The sequence below is a fragment of the Harmonia axyridis genome, chromosome 4 (genome assembly GCF_914767665.1).
Source record: "Harmonia axyridis chromosome 4, icHarAxyr1.1, whole genome shotgun sequence".
NCBI classification, from domain to species: Eukaryota; Metazoa; Arthropoda; class Insecta; order Coleoptera; family Coccinellidae; genus Harmonia; species Harmonia axyridis.
In genome coordinates this window covers 21,565,060-21,584,067 of record NC_059504.1, presented here as the reverse complement: position 1 = coordinate 21,584,067, position 19,008 = coordinate 21,565,060, and the positions used below count along the sequence as shown (strand labels likewise).

Genomic DNA, 19,008 nt, shown 5'->3' with positions numbered 1-19,008 from the left:
AATAATAATGCACATATTTTCACGATCAAACAATAGAAAACAATCCGTACTGGTCAATCGATCGAATAATCTAAACAACACATAATATATGTTGTATTAACAACACATAATATATTCGTTGCATTAAATCGTTGGATAGGGAATGTTTAAAACATCAAAGGTGAGAGATATTACACGAAGACGGTAACTCTATTATGCAATGGCGAAAAACCTTTGCTCTACTCCACTGAAAAAATACTTTGCCACAGAGCATGTCCCCTTTTCTTCATGTCCATGTTGATTTTTCAAAAAATAAAAGGATGGGTCTGTTCAAGTTATCGAATCACAAAATACTTTGTTCCTCACCTCCAGACAAAAATTAGAATTTTCTGAAATCTTAATTATTCAAGGATACAGTTCATATTGATCCGGAATCTAAGCTTCCGAATTGACCAATCAATGCAATACCATATAATTATTATTTATCTCGAATCGCTGTAAAACTTGCTCCTCAATTTTTACAGGTACATATGGTCGGAAAGGGCTCAAAGGTTTGAGAGGAGATCTTGGAGCAAGAGGAAATATTGGTTATCCTGGACCACCGGGAAGGACTATTCGTGGACCGCAAGGTTCTAAAGGATATCCTGGTGTTCCGGGCGATAGAGGTCTACAAGGGCCAACTGGAATCGAAGGTCAACCTGGAGAAATGGGTTATGATGGCATTTTTGGACAAAAGGGAGATAGAGGTAGTCCTGGTCTAGCCATTTTAGCTGGAGAACAAGGACCACCTGGTCTTCAAGGACCGAAGGGTCAACCAGGAGATTTTGGTATGGTTGGTTTCACAGGAAGAGACGGTTTTCCAGGTCTCCTAGGAGAGAAAGGACCTAAAGGGGCTCCCGGAATAGCGGGTGCACCAGGATTGTCTGGCATGAAAGGACAAATGGGTGATGTGAGACGGGGGCTACCTGGTCCAGATGGATTCGAAGGAAGAGTTGGAGAAAAGGGTTTTCAAGGCGATGTAGGATTCAGTGGTCTGGATGGTTGGCAAGGGATTAAAGGAGCACCTGGAGCTAAGGGAGACCCAGGATTCCCAGGAATATCTGGTGCACCTGGAGATGAAGGTGAAGCTGGTTTCCCAGGACGTCAAGGATATGTAGGTATGGCTGGAATACCTGGTTCGATAGGACAAAGAGGAGATGTGGGTTTCCGAGGAGGCAGGGGACCACCAGGTCCGCAAGGATTGCTAGGCAGGGCCGGATTCAAGGGCCAAAGGGGTGATAAAGGGCTACGAGGGTTTGAAGGTTTCGAAGGAGATCCTGGTCTGCCAGGACCAAGAGGAGATCAGGGTTTTACAGGTATCAAGGGTGCACGTGGTGACTCCTCTTTCAGTGGACCCAAAGGAGAACAAGGAGATTATGGCTTAGGTGGACCACCAGGTTTCGATGGAGCTCCTGGAGTTCCTGGACAGCCTGGTGCACCTGGTTTGAAGGGTTACGATGTTTTTGGTTTAGATGGTGAGAAATCATTTTTTGTTGTTTTTGTACACAATCCAAAGTTATCGACTGTTTTTAGGTTTGAAGGGAGAGAGCGGCGAGTTTGGTCTGGATGGTAGAAATGGAGCCATTGGGTTGAAAGGAGAAAGAGGCGAAGTGGGTGTCGATGGATTACCGGGGCAGAATGGAGATAAAGGTTTCAAAGGATTTATAGGATCGCCAGGATTAAATGGTCTACCTGGAATAAAAGGAGAAATTGGAGAGAGGGGATTTAGAGGGTAAGTCATTTCGCCACAAGTTCTTCCAAAAACAAAAAATATATAATAAATAACAACTATTCACCATTTGAGCAGAACATTTTTGAAACAAAGTATGATATCCTGATTGATGAGATATTTGAATAAAATGAATGATCAACAGAAACTTTTCTGTTTTGATCTAGTAGGTTGTTCAGTTGTACTCAACTACAATAGGTATCTTCAGGAGTATATTGTAACTAGGTCGTAAATTGTAACTAGGAGCTGGAACACTCCGAAGTAAACTAGACCACGAGTAAAAAACGTCGACAAAAACTATGTTGTATAATTTGGTGAAAAATGAATTATAATAAAGAATGATCAAATAAATTGAGAGTTCAAACAAAAAATTTAAAAAAATTGTTAATTATGTCCCATTGTTTATTTTGGTAAAGTGCAGGTGGAGAATGCCTTGTTTACGTTCTCTTCCGTGTTGACTTGATGTAGACCACCGAGAAATTACTTGCCCAAAAAGTTATTTTTTGCCTAACCATGATCGTTATTCAAAAATCTCGGTGAACATGTTATCGTCACCATGAAGGAATACGAAAAAGTATCTGCTCCACTCTTGAAAGATTCATTCATAAGTTCAATAACTTAATGCCCTCGATGTTAAGTTTTTTCTTGTGAGTCGATTTCTGAGATCCTGAAATGAATAATATTATTTATAATCCATTTTAAATGTGTAAAATTTGGTCGAAATATTTCAGAATACCAGGAAGGAAAGGAGAAAGAAGCAAAGACGGCGAACCTGGCCAACTAGGAAGACCAGGACTGCCTGGAGATGTTGGACCACCAGGAATAACAGGACCACCTGGTTCTCCTGGATTGAAAGGAGATAAGGGTTTACCTGGATTCCCATCATTTGGTAATGTTGAACCTGGAGATATGGGTGACACCGGTTTCCATGGACTAAAGGGCGCTAAAGGTCTTCAAGGTGATCAAGGATATCCCGGAAGAGATGGCTTAAAAGGAGAAAGAGGAGATAACGGATTTGACGGTCTAACAGGCGAAACAGGATTTCCAGGACTTAAAGGCGGAAAAGGTGACGATGGTTTACCAGGATCACCAGGTCAACCGGGACAAAACCCGGAATTTGGCGAACCCGGAGAGCCAGGATTCGATGGATTCGAAGGACCTCCTGGAAAGATGGGACAGAAAGGTGCTCCAGGTGAACTTGGAGAAGATGGGTATCGTGGAGCCCCTGGAATTCCAGGAATAAGCTTAAGAGGTCCCAAAGGAATGCAAGGAAATATAGGATATCAAGGTATTCGAGGAGAAATAGGTTTGGAAGGTATGGCAGGACAAGATGGTTTTCCTGGAATTCCTGGAGAGAAAGGTATCCAAGGGGACTATGGATTTCCGTCTATAAATTCCAAAGGACAAAAAGGTGAAATAGGTTTCCGAGGAGCTGTTGGATTCAGAGGTGAAAAAGGGCAACGTGGTGACATAGGTATCGAAGGAAGTCCTGGGTTCCAAGGACGCCAAGGTGTTAAAGGAATGCGAGGAAACGAAGGTTATCCTGGACCCCGTGGAATTGATGGATTCAATGGCCAGAAGGGTGAGCCTGGTGACTGGTTCACTACTATATTCCCTGGTGCGCCAGGAGATCAAGGTCTTCCCGGTTTTGACGGTCAGAAAGGAATGAGAGGATTTCCGGGACGTCCTGGGTTGAAAGGAAGAATAGGTGAAAAAGGTTACAGAGGTGATGTTGGTTTCGATGGATTGCCTGGTTTGAAAGGTGCAAAAGGACAAAGAGGTGATATAGGATTGCAAGGAGCCGCAGGCATAAGAGGTCTACCTGGGCAAAAGGGACCTAGAGGAGATCCGGCTCCTTCCCCTCCAGGGCCGAAAAGTAGAGGTTTCTACTTCTCGAGACATTCTCAGTCTGAACAGATTCCGATTTGTCCGAGAGACACGATTAAACTTTGGGATGGATTCTCTTTACTGCATATAATGGGAGATGCCCAAGCTCAAGGACAAGATTTAGGTAAGAGAAATCCTTCATTATTTTAAAAATGTTGATGAATACTATATTGACCACCCTGATATTAGATCTAATTTTTTTTCAATTATTTGTAGGTGCTCCTGGAAGTTGTCTCCGAAAATTCAACACGATGCCATATCTGCATTGTAACCTGAACGATGTATGTAATTATGCTCAAAATAACGACTACAGTTATTGGTTATCGACTACTGAACCAATGCCAGCTACGATGACACCTATTCCATCCCCAGAAGTAGGCAGATATATATCAAGGTAATCAACTCAAACTGAGGTTATAAATAACTATTAAAATCAATACATCAATAGCCTACACATTTTCTGTGAGGTAGAAAACTGTGAAATAAACTGCTCGTTAAAGGTTAATTCATGTTTTTGGGTCTCTGACAAACACTTCCAGTTGCGAGTACCTTGCTAGTACAAGCGTTATAACACTTTGGGTAACATTGAAAAAATTGGCCTCTTGCATTCGCGTTCGACCTTCGACCAGGCTGAAGCTCCTCAATTGCTTTGTTAGCACCGTCCTCGGATAAACTTGTTTTGGTTTATGAAAATTCGATTTCAAATTGCGTAGAACCCTTTGATCTTATTGAAGAAGAAATATGGATTGAAGAGAAAATCATATCATATCATCTATTTTTCTTTCAATTAACTCATAATAAAATGTCTTCTGATTTATTGAAAAAGGTTTTTATCGAGTTTAATAAATGTTTGTCTTTGTGAAAATGCACATTTTAATGATTTTCTCTTCAATCCATATTTCTTCTTCAATAAGATCAAAGGGTTCTACGCAATTTGAAATCGAATTTTCATAAACCAAAACAAGTTTATCCGAGGACGGTGCTAACAAAGCAATTGAGGAGCTTCAGCCTGGTCGAAGGTCGAACGCGAATGCAAGAGGCCAATTTTTTCAATGTTACCCAAAGTGTTATAACGCTTGTACTAGCAAGGTACTCGCAACTGGAAGTGTTTGTCAGAGACCCAAAAATGGTAGACCACAAATTAATTCAATATCCTCAACTTTTAACGAACAATTTATCATTTCATCATGTTTTGAAAACAAATGTTTCAATTTAATGATATTGATATATTTGAACCTTCAGTATACGTTTTCGTCACTTAAGATCTCAGAGCAAGAACAATTTCAATTTTTTCGTTCGCTTTTTTCTATAAATGATTCGAGCTTATTTCATATTTCTGAAATTGGTGATACCATTTACATATTATGTAAAGTGCTTAGGATTTATTGATAATTTGAACTGCATGAACTGCCGTTACGATAGATAAAATCATATTTCATCTGGTACAAATTTCAGATGCTCTGTATGTGAGGCTCCAACTAGGGTAATGGCAATACACAGTCAAACAACAACAATTCCTCAGTGTCCAAGTGGATGGGATGAATTATGGTTTGGATACAGTTTCATAATGGTAATAATGATGACTGCACTCTTATTTAGTTATACTAACTGACAAAGAAACTCCAACACCCTGAAACTGTTTAAATTTTAATTTTTTTTGGTACAACACCGATAGTATAGCAAGGAGTAAATGATTGAATTTGGAGAAAAAAATCGTGAAGGTTTTTTCATGTGAACAATTATTGTTACTTTAATATTGTAGTCTTTTTTGCAATTTTCTTTGAATTTTACAACAAAGCAGCTGTTCGTGGAGATCCAAAGTCGATGTTTAGTTGTTGTTAAGATGCCTAGAGCACGTGTACGCAGAATTTTTCGCCAGCTAAGTGAATTTGAAAGAGGTCAAATTATTGGTTTACGGGAGGCGGGGTTGTCATTTCGAGAAATCGCTAACCGTAAGAACAGAAATCCAACTACTGTTATGAGATGTTGTCAAGCGTGGTTTGATAATGCCCAAAATCGAAGAAGAGTTGACACCGGACGTCGAAGGGTCACAAATGAAGCTCAAGATCGACATATAAGACTTACTGCTATTAGAGACCGATTTGCGACAACTCGATCTTTGGGTGATGAGTAGTTAGGAGAACAAGGCCATCCTTAACTGTCCAAACGGTTTACCGTCGGATAAGGTCTTTTGGATTGCAGCATCATGGACCCCACCTTGTGTTACCTTTAAAGGTTGAGCATCGCTGGCATCGATTACAGTGGTGCAGAGGACGTCAACATTGGAATGTGTAATGGCATCAGGTCGTCTTTTCTGATGAATCTCGATTCTCCTTGGGTGCACATGATGGCCGAAGAAGGGTTAGACGACGTCGGGGAAAAAGACTTGAACCTTAGTTTGATGTTGAGCGTCATGTACAGTGCATCCCATTTTGTGTGAGACTGCCAGGTTTCTCGCTTGTTATTTAAGATAGAGCCTTGCGGTTTTCACGTTCCTGTCCTACTTTTTCGTGAAACTCAAGTTGGTCTAATCAGATTTTGCATAACTGTTTCCGTTCAAGAGATACAGGGTGATTTTGGAAATTGATACTTTTCGGACCCCTCCTTTATCTCCGAAGTTATTAGAAATAATGCTGAGGTAAAAACTACGTCTGAATCAGAATTTTGCGTAGAATCCAGTGGCGTACTAAATTTTTTTTTTCGGGGTATGGTTTTGAAGATTCAACACAAACCTATATTTTTTTCAATGGAACACCCTATATATCATTACTTCGTTGAATTCGTTATTTTTTTCCCTTCAAAATAATATATGACACTATATAGGTAGGATGGCCAGAAATGTTAAAAAAACACTAAAACATCAAATAATGATGATTTTTTGTTAATGAGCGTGTTCCATAAGAAGAAAAAGATTAATTGGATAATTTTCATTTGTAATTTTTATTTATAGTAAGCAAACAAATATAATACACTCATCACTAATACGAAAAACAAAACGTAGGTACCTACCTAATAGCAACAAATGAATAATAAAAAAATTCATAAACATTGCATAATATCTTACAGATTAAACTGTTCAAATTGCTGTCCATATTCCCTAATACATATAATATACTACAGTAAAAGACATAACAGTCTCGAAGAACTTCGTGCATCAAGAGAGGCAGTTTTCCAGGATTTACAAAACCGCCTTTTTATAATATTAAATACACTCAGGCGTATTGAAAAGTTTTGTCAATTATGTATTAGAGAAAAATGGACAGTCATTTGAACAGTTTAAGCTGTAAGATATCATGCAATGTTTATGAATTTTTGTATTATTTATTTGTTGCTATTAGGTAGGTACCTACGTTTTGTTTTTCATGTTAGTGATGAGTGTATTATCTTTGTTTGCTTATTCTACTATTTATAAAAATCACAAATTAAAATTATCCAATTGAACCTTTTTTTCATATTGGAAATCCATTGCTCATTAACAAAAAATCATCATTATTTGATGTTTTAGTGTTTTTTTAACATTTCTGATCATTCTACCTATATAGTATCATACATCATTTTGAAGGGAAAAAAATAACGAATTCAACGAAGTAATGATATATAGGGTGTTCCATTAAAAAAATATAGGTTTGTGTTGAATCTTCAAAACCATACCCCGAAAAAAAAATTTGAGTACGTCACTGGATTCTACGCAAAATTCTGATTCAGACGTAGTTTTTACCTCAGCATTATTTCTAATAACTTCGGAGATAAAGGAGGGGTTCGAAAAGTATCAATTTCCAAAATCACCCTGTATCTCTTGAACGGAAACAGTTATGCAAAATCTGATTAGACCAACTTGAGTTTCACGAAAAAGTAGGACAGGAACGTGAAAACCGCAAGGCTCTATCTTAAATAACAAGCGAGAAACCTGGCAGTCTCACACAAAATGGGATGCACTGTACATTGGACAGTAGGCGTTATGGTATGGGGTGCTATTGCACATGCAAGTAGGTCACCTTTAGTTTTTATTCGAGGTAACAGCACTGCGTTACCCTGAAAAAATATTGGACCTATATGTTCTCCCTTACCTTAACCGGCTCGAGAATCCAATATTTCAGAAAGATAATGCCCGACCTCATGTTGCCAGAGTTAGTTTGAACTGTTTCGATGCGACCAATGTGAATCTTTTGCTATGGCCGCCCAGATCCCTCGATCTTTCGCCCATGTTTAAGACATGGGTAGAAGGCTTGGAAATTTACCCCAGCCCCCACGGACTTTGGCGGCTCTGAGACATAAAGTAGCTTGGGATAGTATCTCTCAAGAAATAGAGCATCTTGTTGTATCAATGCCGAGACGTGTTGGGAAGTGTATAGATAATCAGGGTGGACAAATACATTATTAACAAATTTATTAAAAAAAAATAGAAACCCTTCTTTTTTTTCCAAATTTCAATCATTTATCTACTCCTTGCTATACTATCTATGTTTTACCAAAAAAATTTAAACAGCTCCTTTTGGCTGTTGCAGTTTCTTTGTCAGTTAGTATATTTATATCCCTTGACTATTGTTCATTTCGAAAAGCCATTTTTTTAACACATCATTTTCGATTTATAGCATACAGACGCCAACGCTGCTGGAGCAGGCCAATCCTTAGTGTCCCCTGGTTCTTGCCTCGAGGAATTCAGACCGAAACCCTTCATTGAATGTCATGGTCACGGAAGATGTAACTACTTCGCAACAGCTACTTCCTACTGGCTGGCTACCATCGAAGATAACAATATGTTCAAGAAACCAAGACAAGAAACTCTGAAAGCTGGATATCTAACGTCTAGAATAAGTAGATGCTCGGTTTGCATAAGAAGAAGATACAATGTTCCAGAGAGACGAGTTCCAGAGAGGCGTGTTCCACCTCCTGAATTCCGACAACCCACAAACAGATATCCAGAAAGTAGACGTCAACCTTCTTCTGCTTCCAACACTGGTAGAAGCTACGACTCTAGAGATAACGAAGTAGCATATCAAAGGGGTTCAAATAGATATTACGAAAGAAGGCCTCGTCCTGTATCCTATCCTGACAGCAGAGATCCTTACCGTAGCGCCTACGATCGATATAACAGAAATCAGCAACAGGGTAGACGCATTCGACAGGGAATGAGAAGACATAAAAAACACGCCACGACGCATATCATTCAGAATAACGTGTGATTTTCAGTGCCATTAATTAATGTAATTATGTGAATATGTATGTTCGAATTGTATTATAACTATTTTTAGTTGTTCAAGATGCCAATGAAATAAATTGAGACTATGATCTATGTGATGGAGATAGGAAAATGACGTTTGAGAAGTTGGACAATGTTAGTTTCAATATTTTGCAGTTGTTCATTCGGGTTTCACAATTTCACCTTTCACCCTGATCTTAAATGAGCAATATTGAAGATTATATTTTATGTGACTCCTTTAGACTTAGCTTTAACTAATATACGCCGTACATTTATATAAAACGCTCTATCTAATAAGATACACTGCCACTAGTATTCTCATGTCCATATTTGTGTAACTGAAATAGAACTATTAATTAATAAAAAATGAGATGAAATAAATATTTGTTTCGATACTTCTTTTTTATTGCTATCTCAGAGTAATAAACATAGATAGAGGGAGCATATGTCATTTTCAGTAAGCAAATTTTGTCCCAACATGAACTATCAAATTTGACATGAAGCGCGCGGAAAAGAAAACATATCAGTGATACGATATTTCACTCAATTTGCAAGTTTCTCCACAAAGAACGCACTTCTAATGTCCATAGTGAATCAAAGTTTCATATTAACTCAAAATATATTGAAATAAATACCTAAATATATCAAAAATTCAGAAAACAAACTTCAAGCGCGCCAAACGACGTGAAACAACCAATGACACTAGGAGAGCAAAAGTTGCCAAACCTTGTATTTCAGCAGGTAGATACAGAAAATGATAAATATTCTGCTTATTATAAATTCGACAATTAGGAAAAATATCGGATTCTAAATATTCAAATTTGCACTTTCAACTCTCAAATGAATATATTTCATCCAATATAATATACATTCATAACGATATACCAAAATTGTGGATTTGAAAATACATTGATCAACAATTGCTAGGGATCACTTATGAACTTCTCTTCATTTGTATTTTTTTCAAGTTATCTCGTGAATATCTGTACATTATATTATCTCTAAGGAAAAAGTGAGATGTTTTGAGTTGATTATATCAAAGTCTTCCTCACTTCATCGGCTCTTGTTCACAAAATCGATTATTATCTGTAGGCTGTTACAGGTGGAGTGAAAAGCAATGTAGTATTTGTTATTAAATCTGTTTTTTTCTCACGTTCAAACACATAAGGTGACAATAATTGAAGAAATGAGAACAATATCAGCTTATCAGTCATGCCGAGAAGACGTTTGGCTCCTGTGCAACTGAACCAAATCATACGGTGGATACAGGAAGGTTTGTCCCAGCGAGAAGTGTCCCGGCGAGAAGTGTCCCGGCGGTTGAATGTTTCGCAAAGTGTCGTGAGTCGGGCTTGGAATAGGTTCATCCAAAACGACTCAGTAGCTTATGTTCATGGGGGAGGTCGGCAGCGCAGTACAACAGCTGCCCAAGATCTTCTTTTGATCCTCAATGCTAGGAGAAATCCCACTCACCCGGCGTCGCGGCTCAATAGATCACTGAGAGTTGCAACAGGAGTTCTAATTTCCAACCAGACTGTGAGACGACGACTACATGTTCGTGGTTTGAGAGCACGTAGGAGGGTACAACATCCCCGTTTGAATAGGGAACACCGGGTTCATCGACGGCAATGGGCTGAGGAGCACCGCAATTGGACACTTGAAGATTGGAACCGATGTTTATTTACGGATGAGTCTAGATTTCGTTTGATCAACTCCGATGGACGTATTCTTGCTTAGAGGGAAAGAGGTCGAAGGTATGCAGAACAGTTTATGGTACCCACAACAGCTTTTGGCGGAGGTTCTATATGTGTATGGGGAGGCATTTGTTTGAACCAACGCACAGAGTTGGTTGTTCTGCAGAACACCACCATGACCAGCCAGAGATTATTGAACCCATAATTGTTCCGTTTGCGGCTGCCGTGGGCGAGAATTTCATTTTAATTGACGATAATGCCCGTCCACACCGTAGTCGTCTGGTTAATGAAGCGCTAGAAACTCATGCTATTGATAGGATGGACTGGCCAGCTCGCTCTCCAGACATGAATTTCATCGAACATGTCTGGTCTGAGATGTCTAGACAATTGTCAACCTTAGAACAACCGATCAATAACCTGGAGGACCTTTCTAACACTTTACGGGATATTTGGACGAATTTGCCCCAAAATTTTATAAATCGTTTGATCGAAAGTATGCCTCGTAGGGTAGAATGCTTGAGACGAGCTCGTGGGGGACCAACTAAGTACTAGCTTAACCGAAACTTCAGCCTTCTTGTGGTTTCATCATAAAATTTTTATGTTATTCAAACACAGAATTTTGAGTGTTCCTAATAAAGTCTTTTTTTCTCTCCAACTTTCCATTTTTTTTCATTCTTTTCTCAAGTGAACCATATTATCAACAGAAAATACTCTGATATCTGACTAAATTTATAATCTTGGAGCGAATATTTCAGAAATAAATTTAGAACAAGTAAGTGATCCCTATCAATTGTTGAGCAGTGTTTATCACAATCCGACAACGTAATCTAACCATGTTGGGGACATGTAAAAATTGCATATACTCCCTCTATCTATGTTTATTACTCTATAATTGCTGTCTATTTGGAGAGCGACGTACAGCCCTCCTTTATACACATAGGGTTTTAATTATCCAGAAATACTAAATTTTTAAAACCATTGGATTGAATCCTATGGTGTCCAAAAAAAGCTTCTTAGAAAGGCTAACTGTCAGAGTTTTAATTTATTCCCAAATAATAAACTACTGCAATAGTTCGTCCTGGAAGACCAATTAAACATATCCTAAAGTTTTCAGTTTATTTCAAAGGTGTTATGAAACATTTTGGCGATACATTCTCAGGTGCGCCCTCTATCAGAGGGTGGCTGTGTTTCATAAGTTATTATATTTCTATGATCCCAAGCTGTTCCGAAAAATGCATAGCGCACGACGCCATCTGTCGGGCAAGCAAAGAATCACTACAATATATAGCCATAGTATAAGGAAAGGAATCCTTATACTATGATATAGCACTAGCCAGTGGCCAGTGGGCCATGCTCCAAGCCCCATAGATAAGTAGATGCCAAGCCCCTCACCCCTGACAGTTATAACAGGCCCGTCGAGGGAGGGGGGGGGGGTGGATTTTCCCCGAAGGCGTGATTTTTGGGGGCCCGTAATTTTCAGAATCTTGCAATATAAGTGTAGTGACTCTGTTTGCCAGAGGTGGCGTTATGGGCGCCGTGCCATACTCTACTACGACCCCGGCGAGTTTATGGGGGTCGCCGCGTTGCAGCAGAGTCACCTCTATACGATGGTGTGAGAGGAGGGTGTCTCTGCAGAGATCGCTGAATTGCCTAACTGAAGAGTCTACCAGTGATCTCAGAACGAAGCACGTATAATCCTTAGAAATAGGGCTCGAGAACAACTCGCCATATAAGTGTGCACAAAAAATTTTGATTTTTTTTTTACTCATCCCATGAAACAATATAAGACGTCGAATATTCATTTTACGTCTGGGCCTTCACAGCCCTAACATTATATACTATACCAGTTCGTCGGGTCTAACAGTCGATGTATTCTTTTACTCACTCTGATGTATATCATGTAGATACTGGAATATAGCATTAAAAATAGTCAATTATGAAATAATATCGACTCTATGCTTAGAATCGGATTCAGCCCAAAAATTTGATTTTGACTCTATTATCGAGTCCTTCGCTGCAGTCAAGGCCAGAAAAGCCCAATTATTGAGTGGAATGTAATAAATTCCCATTGAACATAGATAAACGAAGTATATTGGTATTGAAGTCACATTCAGACTGTACGCACAGTAAGCTAAATAAATAATTTCAAAACTTCAAACTCTAATTACTACAAAGCCAACAAAACTACATTCTTGGTCCTTCAAACCGGATATCGATAAAATATGCATACAAAGTACACTATTTCGGATGCAAATAACCACTTGCGTATTAAACGTGATTCATTTCAAATCTACATAAGATGATCCCATGCTTATGGGATCCCACAATCGGGATGAGATTTTGCGTGTAGAAATATTGAGAATAACAGTTTCAAACTACCTGCGAATATTCGTGTTTGTCGCGTCATCGAAAAAAATTCTCGTTTATACAGTTCTGTGATCTCCAAGGACTCAATAACGAAAGAGCACTCAAAAGCTCCCGACTACAAGTCAGTGCTTTCCTCATTTTTACAAGTTGTTTTTCGTTGTAAATCATCAAGCCTATCGGCAATCTTTGTAAAAAATGTCACCGATTTTTAAAGCGGCTTCTCCGATATAGATAGATGTGATTTTTATTTGCGATATATCAATCAGAATACCTTGTCCTTTAAAACTTCCCAAATCTGAAAGTTAATAAAAATGATATAAAAATGCCCGTCCGCAATATGTATATAAATTTACACAAAAGACGTTTACATGAAACAATTCATCCATTTTGAAGTATAAAAACTGTTTAACATAGAACTGAATTAACTTAAAAGCGGAAACATATAGCTATTACGTCAAATCAAAAAATGTGGTTCAAATAATCGTAAATAATGAATCTGCATGCAAAATTTGCAGGATTTTTATTGAATTTCAAGATTTTACACTACCAAACATATACACCGTGTATCTTTCGGAGTTGAATTTTGCCCCAAACTCTTTGAAAAACTCATTATTGAGAATAAGATATAGCAAAATACATTCAAGTAATAAACCAAATTTATTGTTTCAATCACATTTGAAAAATATAGCACTAGCTGCGAAAATGTTCAATTTATATTGGTCGGTACAATAAAGAAATATAGTATTCTTGATTGTTTAAAAATGTGATAAAATTTTGTCATTCCATCTGAACAAATATGAAAAGCAGTCAGAGAAAGCCAGTTTACCAAGGAACTAGCCTAACCATAAGGCAGTCCACCAAAATACAATCAAGTGTCAGCTTCTAATCATCCTTATTATTTTTTACATACTATTTTCTTGGCCTATCCCTGTAGGGCAATCCAAAAAATTATCTTTGATCAATTGTTAGTGTCTCTCTCACTATCCATATTATTCACCATTTTCCTCGACTTCCCTATATGTATAATACAGGGCATTTAATGATATTATAGAATATTGGGAATTCAAAGAATTTCATCTGATATTGTACTAGCAACAACAGTCATGTTATTTATCAAATATAACTAGGATGAAAGCATGAATGGGATCACATCATTTATTGATAAATTTCATGCTAATACAACTTTAAAATTGATCAATTTCCATAAATAGTTTTGAAAATCATTATGAATGATAAGGTCATATACGTAAAACCTATAAAATCAGGAAAAATAAATCAACAAAATTTCCATCTATTGCCGCACTCATTGCATAAGACAAAAGTAGTCATGGGTTCATCAGCAGACCTTGTTTGAACTTGGTTATATGTACAATTTCTCTTTTTGCATTTTCCGCACTTGAGTAAATCAGTTTTTGTGCCTTGCACTGTAGCCAACTGGGCATCATTTATGGCTTCTTTCGTGAATTTTTCCCTTAATTGTTTAATTTCATCATTTGCCATCTCTTCAGCAGTCATAACAGCCAGTCTGGCTGCAGATATAGCTCCAATTCTAAAGTTTGTACGAAGTGTTGGATTTTTCGTATCTTTTAAATTCGAAATACGAGATCTTACTCGGTTTTTGTATTTCATATCTGTGTTTTTGAATTCTGAAAAAATGGCTTCTTCCAATTCCTCAGCTAATTCTTCTGGGCTCGCACAACCTAAAAACAATACATTTTGTTATTGTATTTAATGAGAGGTATTTATTTGATTTCAACTGTATTAATATAATAATAAACAATAACACTCAACAGAAAACAACGAGAGATGAATAATGTCAGTGACATGATCTTATCCTTAGAATAATATATCATAAAACAAAACAGATAAATTAGGGTATTGATTCACCACTATGAAACAGAGAACACTAAAAGCTAAATTACCAATTTACAAACAACATAACGTTAAAAACAAATGTGCATATGTAACTTGCAGGAAGACTTCGATTGATTTTTATGAATAAAGTTATTTTTATTCTCTCTATTTAGATTATTAAATAATCGTTAGATATCATGTAAAATTTTTGAAAATTGCTAAATCTTACCTTCAAAATCTTCTGATGTATCTGTCCTTATAGCTCCAGCTAGCATTTCACGGCATTTTAGTCGAACTGCATCAGTAGTAACATGTGTACTCGCTGGGGGAAATTGAGACATAATTTTTTTTTCTTTTGGACTCTCTTTTTCATCTTTACTAGATTTCTTTTCTTTTTCCTTCTTAGGTTTTGAAGAGGAACTGCTAGATGACTGTTTGGAAGGAGTAGAGCTTGACAAGAATTTTTTCCAGTTTTTAATTAATGTTTTGGACAAACTGATGACTTCTTCATCTTTACTAGATTTTCTCAATGCATTTACCGTCATACCTACACGAGTGTTTGTTAACACTTCTAAATTCACCTCTAATGTTTGTAACGTCTTCAATAAATCTAATGCCTGTTCCTGACCCTGTTTGAAAGATCGAAAAAATAAAGAAATGTATTCAAAAGAAAGGTTATGTTCCTAAGCTATAACATTTTTCTTTAATTTCTAGTGTTACTCACACTTCCATCTTCTGACGTCATTTTATTCAATTTTTTTTGAATTTTCATAACTTCCTCCTCGACACCCATCTTCGATTTTAAAAGTCGGATGTGAGTTATATGTTGGAATTATAAAACTTTCTGGGCAATCAATAACCGATTTAAGAACGCTTCTGCTCTTCTGTAACAGTAATCACACAGTAAGACAGTAATCAAAACCAAACTGCATCGCATATTGAATAATTCCAGATTGACACTAGAAACCAGAGAAAAATGTAAAAAGTTACCCAACTCTTTTCAATAAAGGATAATGGACTTAGCAGTTAGTTATGTTCGAAGTTCGAAGGGAAATACGGACCAATTGATTCAAAAAAAGGACTTAATAACGAAAAAATCGTTTTTATTCCTTAAAGTTAGTTTTTTAGATATTCAAATTCTCATTCAAATAGTTGAAACATATCAAAAGGTGATTTATTAAAAATTACTGAATATTTCCATGAATCAGGCAGAAGCTGGCCACACATTCATGTGAAGAAATGTGTAAAAAACAGCAGTACAGTTCTTGAGTTTAATGATCATTAATGATAAATATATCACAGTTTTATTAATTCTATGGATATTAGGTCTATGCCTATTATGCAGTTTTAGATTAACCTATATAAAATCCAACCTATAATAATCAAAAATAAGAAATGAATATTTAGTTAATTTGGTATTGATATAATAAAAAGAATATTTCACGTGAAAATGATTGCCCGAAGAATATTTTGTCAGGTAGAAATGATTTTGTGAGTTGAATGTTATAGTTGAAATTAATTTTTTGCAGATAGAGAATATATATTTACGGAAATTCTTGAAACATGGACAGGTCCACATTAAACACTGTTCTTCAAAGTCTGTATATCTAATGGATGAAATAAATGAGAGTACAAAACCAAAAGTCAGTAAAGTCAATAAATATACTTTCCGTTCATTCACTTGTGGACAACTGACACTTCAAAATGTTGGTTTTCCAGTAATTCTGTGCGGATGGTTGGAATTTCAAAGATTAAATAAATTCATCATTCTTAGGGATGCTTATGGACAAACTCAATGTCTTCTAAAAGCAAATGTAAGCACTGCATAATTCCTAGATTGATTGCTTGCTTGATTTGTAAAACAAAATTAAGCATTGAATTTTTAAACTTTCTGCAGGATGAAGTAACAAGAAAAAAAATTGAAAAAGTTTCACTTGAAACTATCATACAGATTAAAGGAACAGTTCTTGCAAGACCAAAGGACATGATCAATTCAAAATTATCAACCGGTGAAATAGAAGTCCTAATTGATGATATTAAAGTGCTTAATCATGCTTCTGACTTACCTTTCAATATAAGGGGCTTTCAAAAGCCAAAAGAAGCAATGAGAATGCAGTATAGGTATCTTGATTTGAGGTTTCCAGAGATGCAAAAAAATCTTCGAGAGAGGTCCAATTTATTGTTCAAAGTTAGACAGTTCCTAGTGAACTCTGATTTTGTTGATGTGGAAACTCCTACCCTCTTCAAAGCCACCCCTGGTGTAAGTGTTCCTAGCTATTATTTAATAGTGTTTTAATCTCACAATTAAAGATAGAGTGACACATAAGTAATTAAATTTTTCAGGGAGCTCAAGAATTCATTGTTCCAACAAAATTTCCTGGACAATTCTACTCTCTTGTACAAAGTCCTCAACAATTCAAACAAATACTTATGGCTGGAGCTATAGATAGGTAAATTGGGATGTCCAATTCATACAAAAAGTATTTGTTAGGTATTTTCAGATTGCAAGATGTTATCGTGATGAGACATCAAGACCAGATAGACAGCCTGAGTTCACTCAACTTGATATTGAGATGTCATTCACAACAATGGATGGTATCATAGAGCTGATTGAAAATTTGCTTAACTATATTTGGCCCGATTTTGTGGAAACTATACCTCCTAAATTCAGAAGAATCAAATATGCTGATGCATTGGAGTTTTATGGTTCAGATAAACCAGATATCAGTTTTGGTTTTAAGGTATAGTGGTGTTAAAAAATGTTTCATCATTATATTGTAAAATAATCTTCAAATAATTTGAGACCCCACCAGCAGAATTAGATTTTTTTTAATAATAATTGGATAAAAAGTAAACTGAGAGAGATGTGTTGTATTTTAAAAATTACCGTTGATGGTTCAATCCTGGGCCTTTTAAATCATTATAATAATTCCTAATTTCAGCTCGAGAATTGTTCAAATATTCTATCTCCAACAATTATAAGTACCAACTGTGATGATTTTGGAGCATATTGTTTACAAATTCCTGAGGAACACTCAAACCTACCTAAATCAATGAAAAAACAGTTCGATACCTTATCTGAAAAATTTCCTGCAGTTAAGTTTCTTCAAAACAAAGTCACAACAAAGGAAGATTGGATATTTAGAACGAAAGGATTATTAACAGAAAAAGTAGCTGTAAACTTGGCCGAAGAATTAAACTTACAAGATAACAGTGTTTTATTTTTAGGCTATGGAAATAAGAACCAAGTGGTAAGATTATCATTCATAAATTTTTTATTCTTTCTAAACCGGACCACAACATTCATGATTTAAATTATAATAATTTAAAAAAGTTCCACTTATTCTTCAGTTAGGTCTAATGGGAAGAATCAGGCTTCTTTATGCTGATCATTTAGAAAATTGTGGAACCAAAATCAGGAAAGAAGGTATGCATCTTGCATGGATCACCGATTTTCCCCTTTTTGAAAAAGATGCCTTAGGTTGCTTGAATTCTGCCCATCATCCATTTACAGCTCCAAATCCTGAGGATCTACATCTATTGCAAGACGCACCATTGAAGGTAATTTTATTTCACAGAATTTTAATGAGAGGAGGGATCAATATTTATTCCTTTGAAATTATATAACTTAAGAAAAGTCATAAGATAATCCCATTATACATTATAGGTGTATGATATTTTCATTTTTACACGAATCTTGCTCAACTCATAAAACACAAAGGTCTCATTTTATTGGATATTTCAGGTTCGTGCATTAGCATATGATTTGGTGCTGAATGGAAATGAAATAGCCGGAGGTTCAATTAGAATACATAATCCTGTTTTGCAAGAAGAAATGTTTAAATTACTTAATATCAACGTTGAAAGTATGAAGCACATTATTGAAATGCTCAGTTCAGGTTGTCCTCCACATGGTGGAATTGCCATAGGCCTAGATAGGCTTCTTTCAATTCTTTTAAAAACAAACAGTATTAGAGATGTAATTGCATTCCCAAAAGGTGCTGAAGGCAGAGATTTTCTTAGTGGTGCACCATCTTCTGTTTCGGCAAAAGACTTGGAAATATATCATATCAAATGTGCCTAGGAAAAGAAAAAAAGGAACCAATAATTTAATTTTTTTTTGTATTATTAGTGTATGTTCAAATTTTAATAGTCTGTAAACTGTTATATTCATTTATGTTTTTTCTTTTGACTTATTTACCCAACAGAGAATGGTTGGACAGTCCCCCCACAACCAGAAAATTTATTACAGGGACCTTGAT

General features: G+C 36.5%; 3 protein-coding genes across 3 annotated transcripts in view; 2 read left to right on the top strand and 1 right to left on the bottom strand.

Moving 5' to 3' along the window:
- The window catches only part of LOC123677725 (collagen alpha-5(IV) chain), a 79,107-nt gene extending 69,878 nt beyond the window's left edge, over nucleotides 1-9,229 (top strand). Inside the window, exons 9-14 of the mRNA XM_045614414.1 lie at nucleotides 504-1,493; nucleotides 1,552-1,750; nucleotides 2,479-3,758; nucleotides 3,851-4,028; nucleotides 5,090-5,204; nucleotides 8,227-9,229. Coding sequence (XP_045470370.1) covers nucleotides 504-1,493; nucleotides 1,552-1,750; nucleotides 2,479-3,758; nucleotides 3,851-4,028; nucleotides 5,090-5,204; nucleotides 8,227-8,817 — 3,353 coding nt within the window. The 3' untranslated portion in view covers nucleotides 8,818-9,229. The remainder of the gene's footprint in view (nucleotides 1-503; nucleotides 1,494-1,551; nucleotides 1,751-2,478; nucleotides 3,759-3,850; nucleotides 4,029-5,089; nucleotides 5,205-8,226) is intronic.
- Nucleotides 9,230-14,033: 4,804 nt separating this feature from the next.
- LOC123677723 (transcription elongation factor S-II) lies at nucleotides 14,034-15,698 on the bottom strand. The gene is made up of 3 exons (XM_045614410.1): nucleotides 15,471-15,698; nucleotides 14,976-15,375; nucleotides 14,034-14,592 (listed from the first exon to the last, which is right to left on the bottom strand). The coding sequence occupies exons 1-3, from the start codon at nucleotides 15,537-15,539 to the stop codon at nucleotides 14,168-14,170; spliced, it is 894 nt and encodes a 297-aa protein (XP_045470366.1). The 5' UTR covers nucleotides 15,540-15,698; the 3' UTR covers nucleotides 14,034-14,167.
- Nucleotides 15,699-16,068: 370 nt separating this feature from the next.
- Nucleotides 16,069-18,919, top strand: LOC123677720 (aspartate--tRNA ligase, mitochondrial). The gene is made up of 8 exons (XM_045614407.1): nucleotides 16,069-16,223; nucleotides 16,276-16,560; nucleotides 16,644-17,006; nucleotides 17,090-17,196; nucleotides 17,238-17,487; nucleotides 17,689-17,997; nucleotides 18,098-18,307; nucleotides 18,492-18,919. The coding sequence occupies exons 1-8, from the start codon at nucleotides 16,197-16,199 to the stop codon at nucleotides 18,828-18,830; spliced, it is 1,890 nt and encodes a 629-aa protein (XP_045470363.1). The 5' UTR covers nucleotides 16,069-16,196; the 3' UTR covers nucleotides 18,831-18,919.
- Nucleotides 18,920-19,008: the final 89 nt, after the last annotated feature.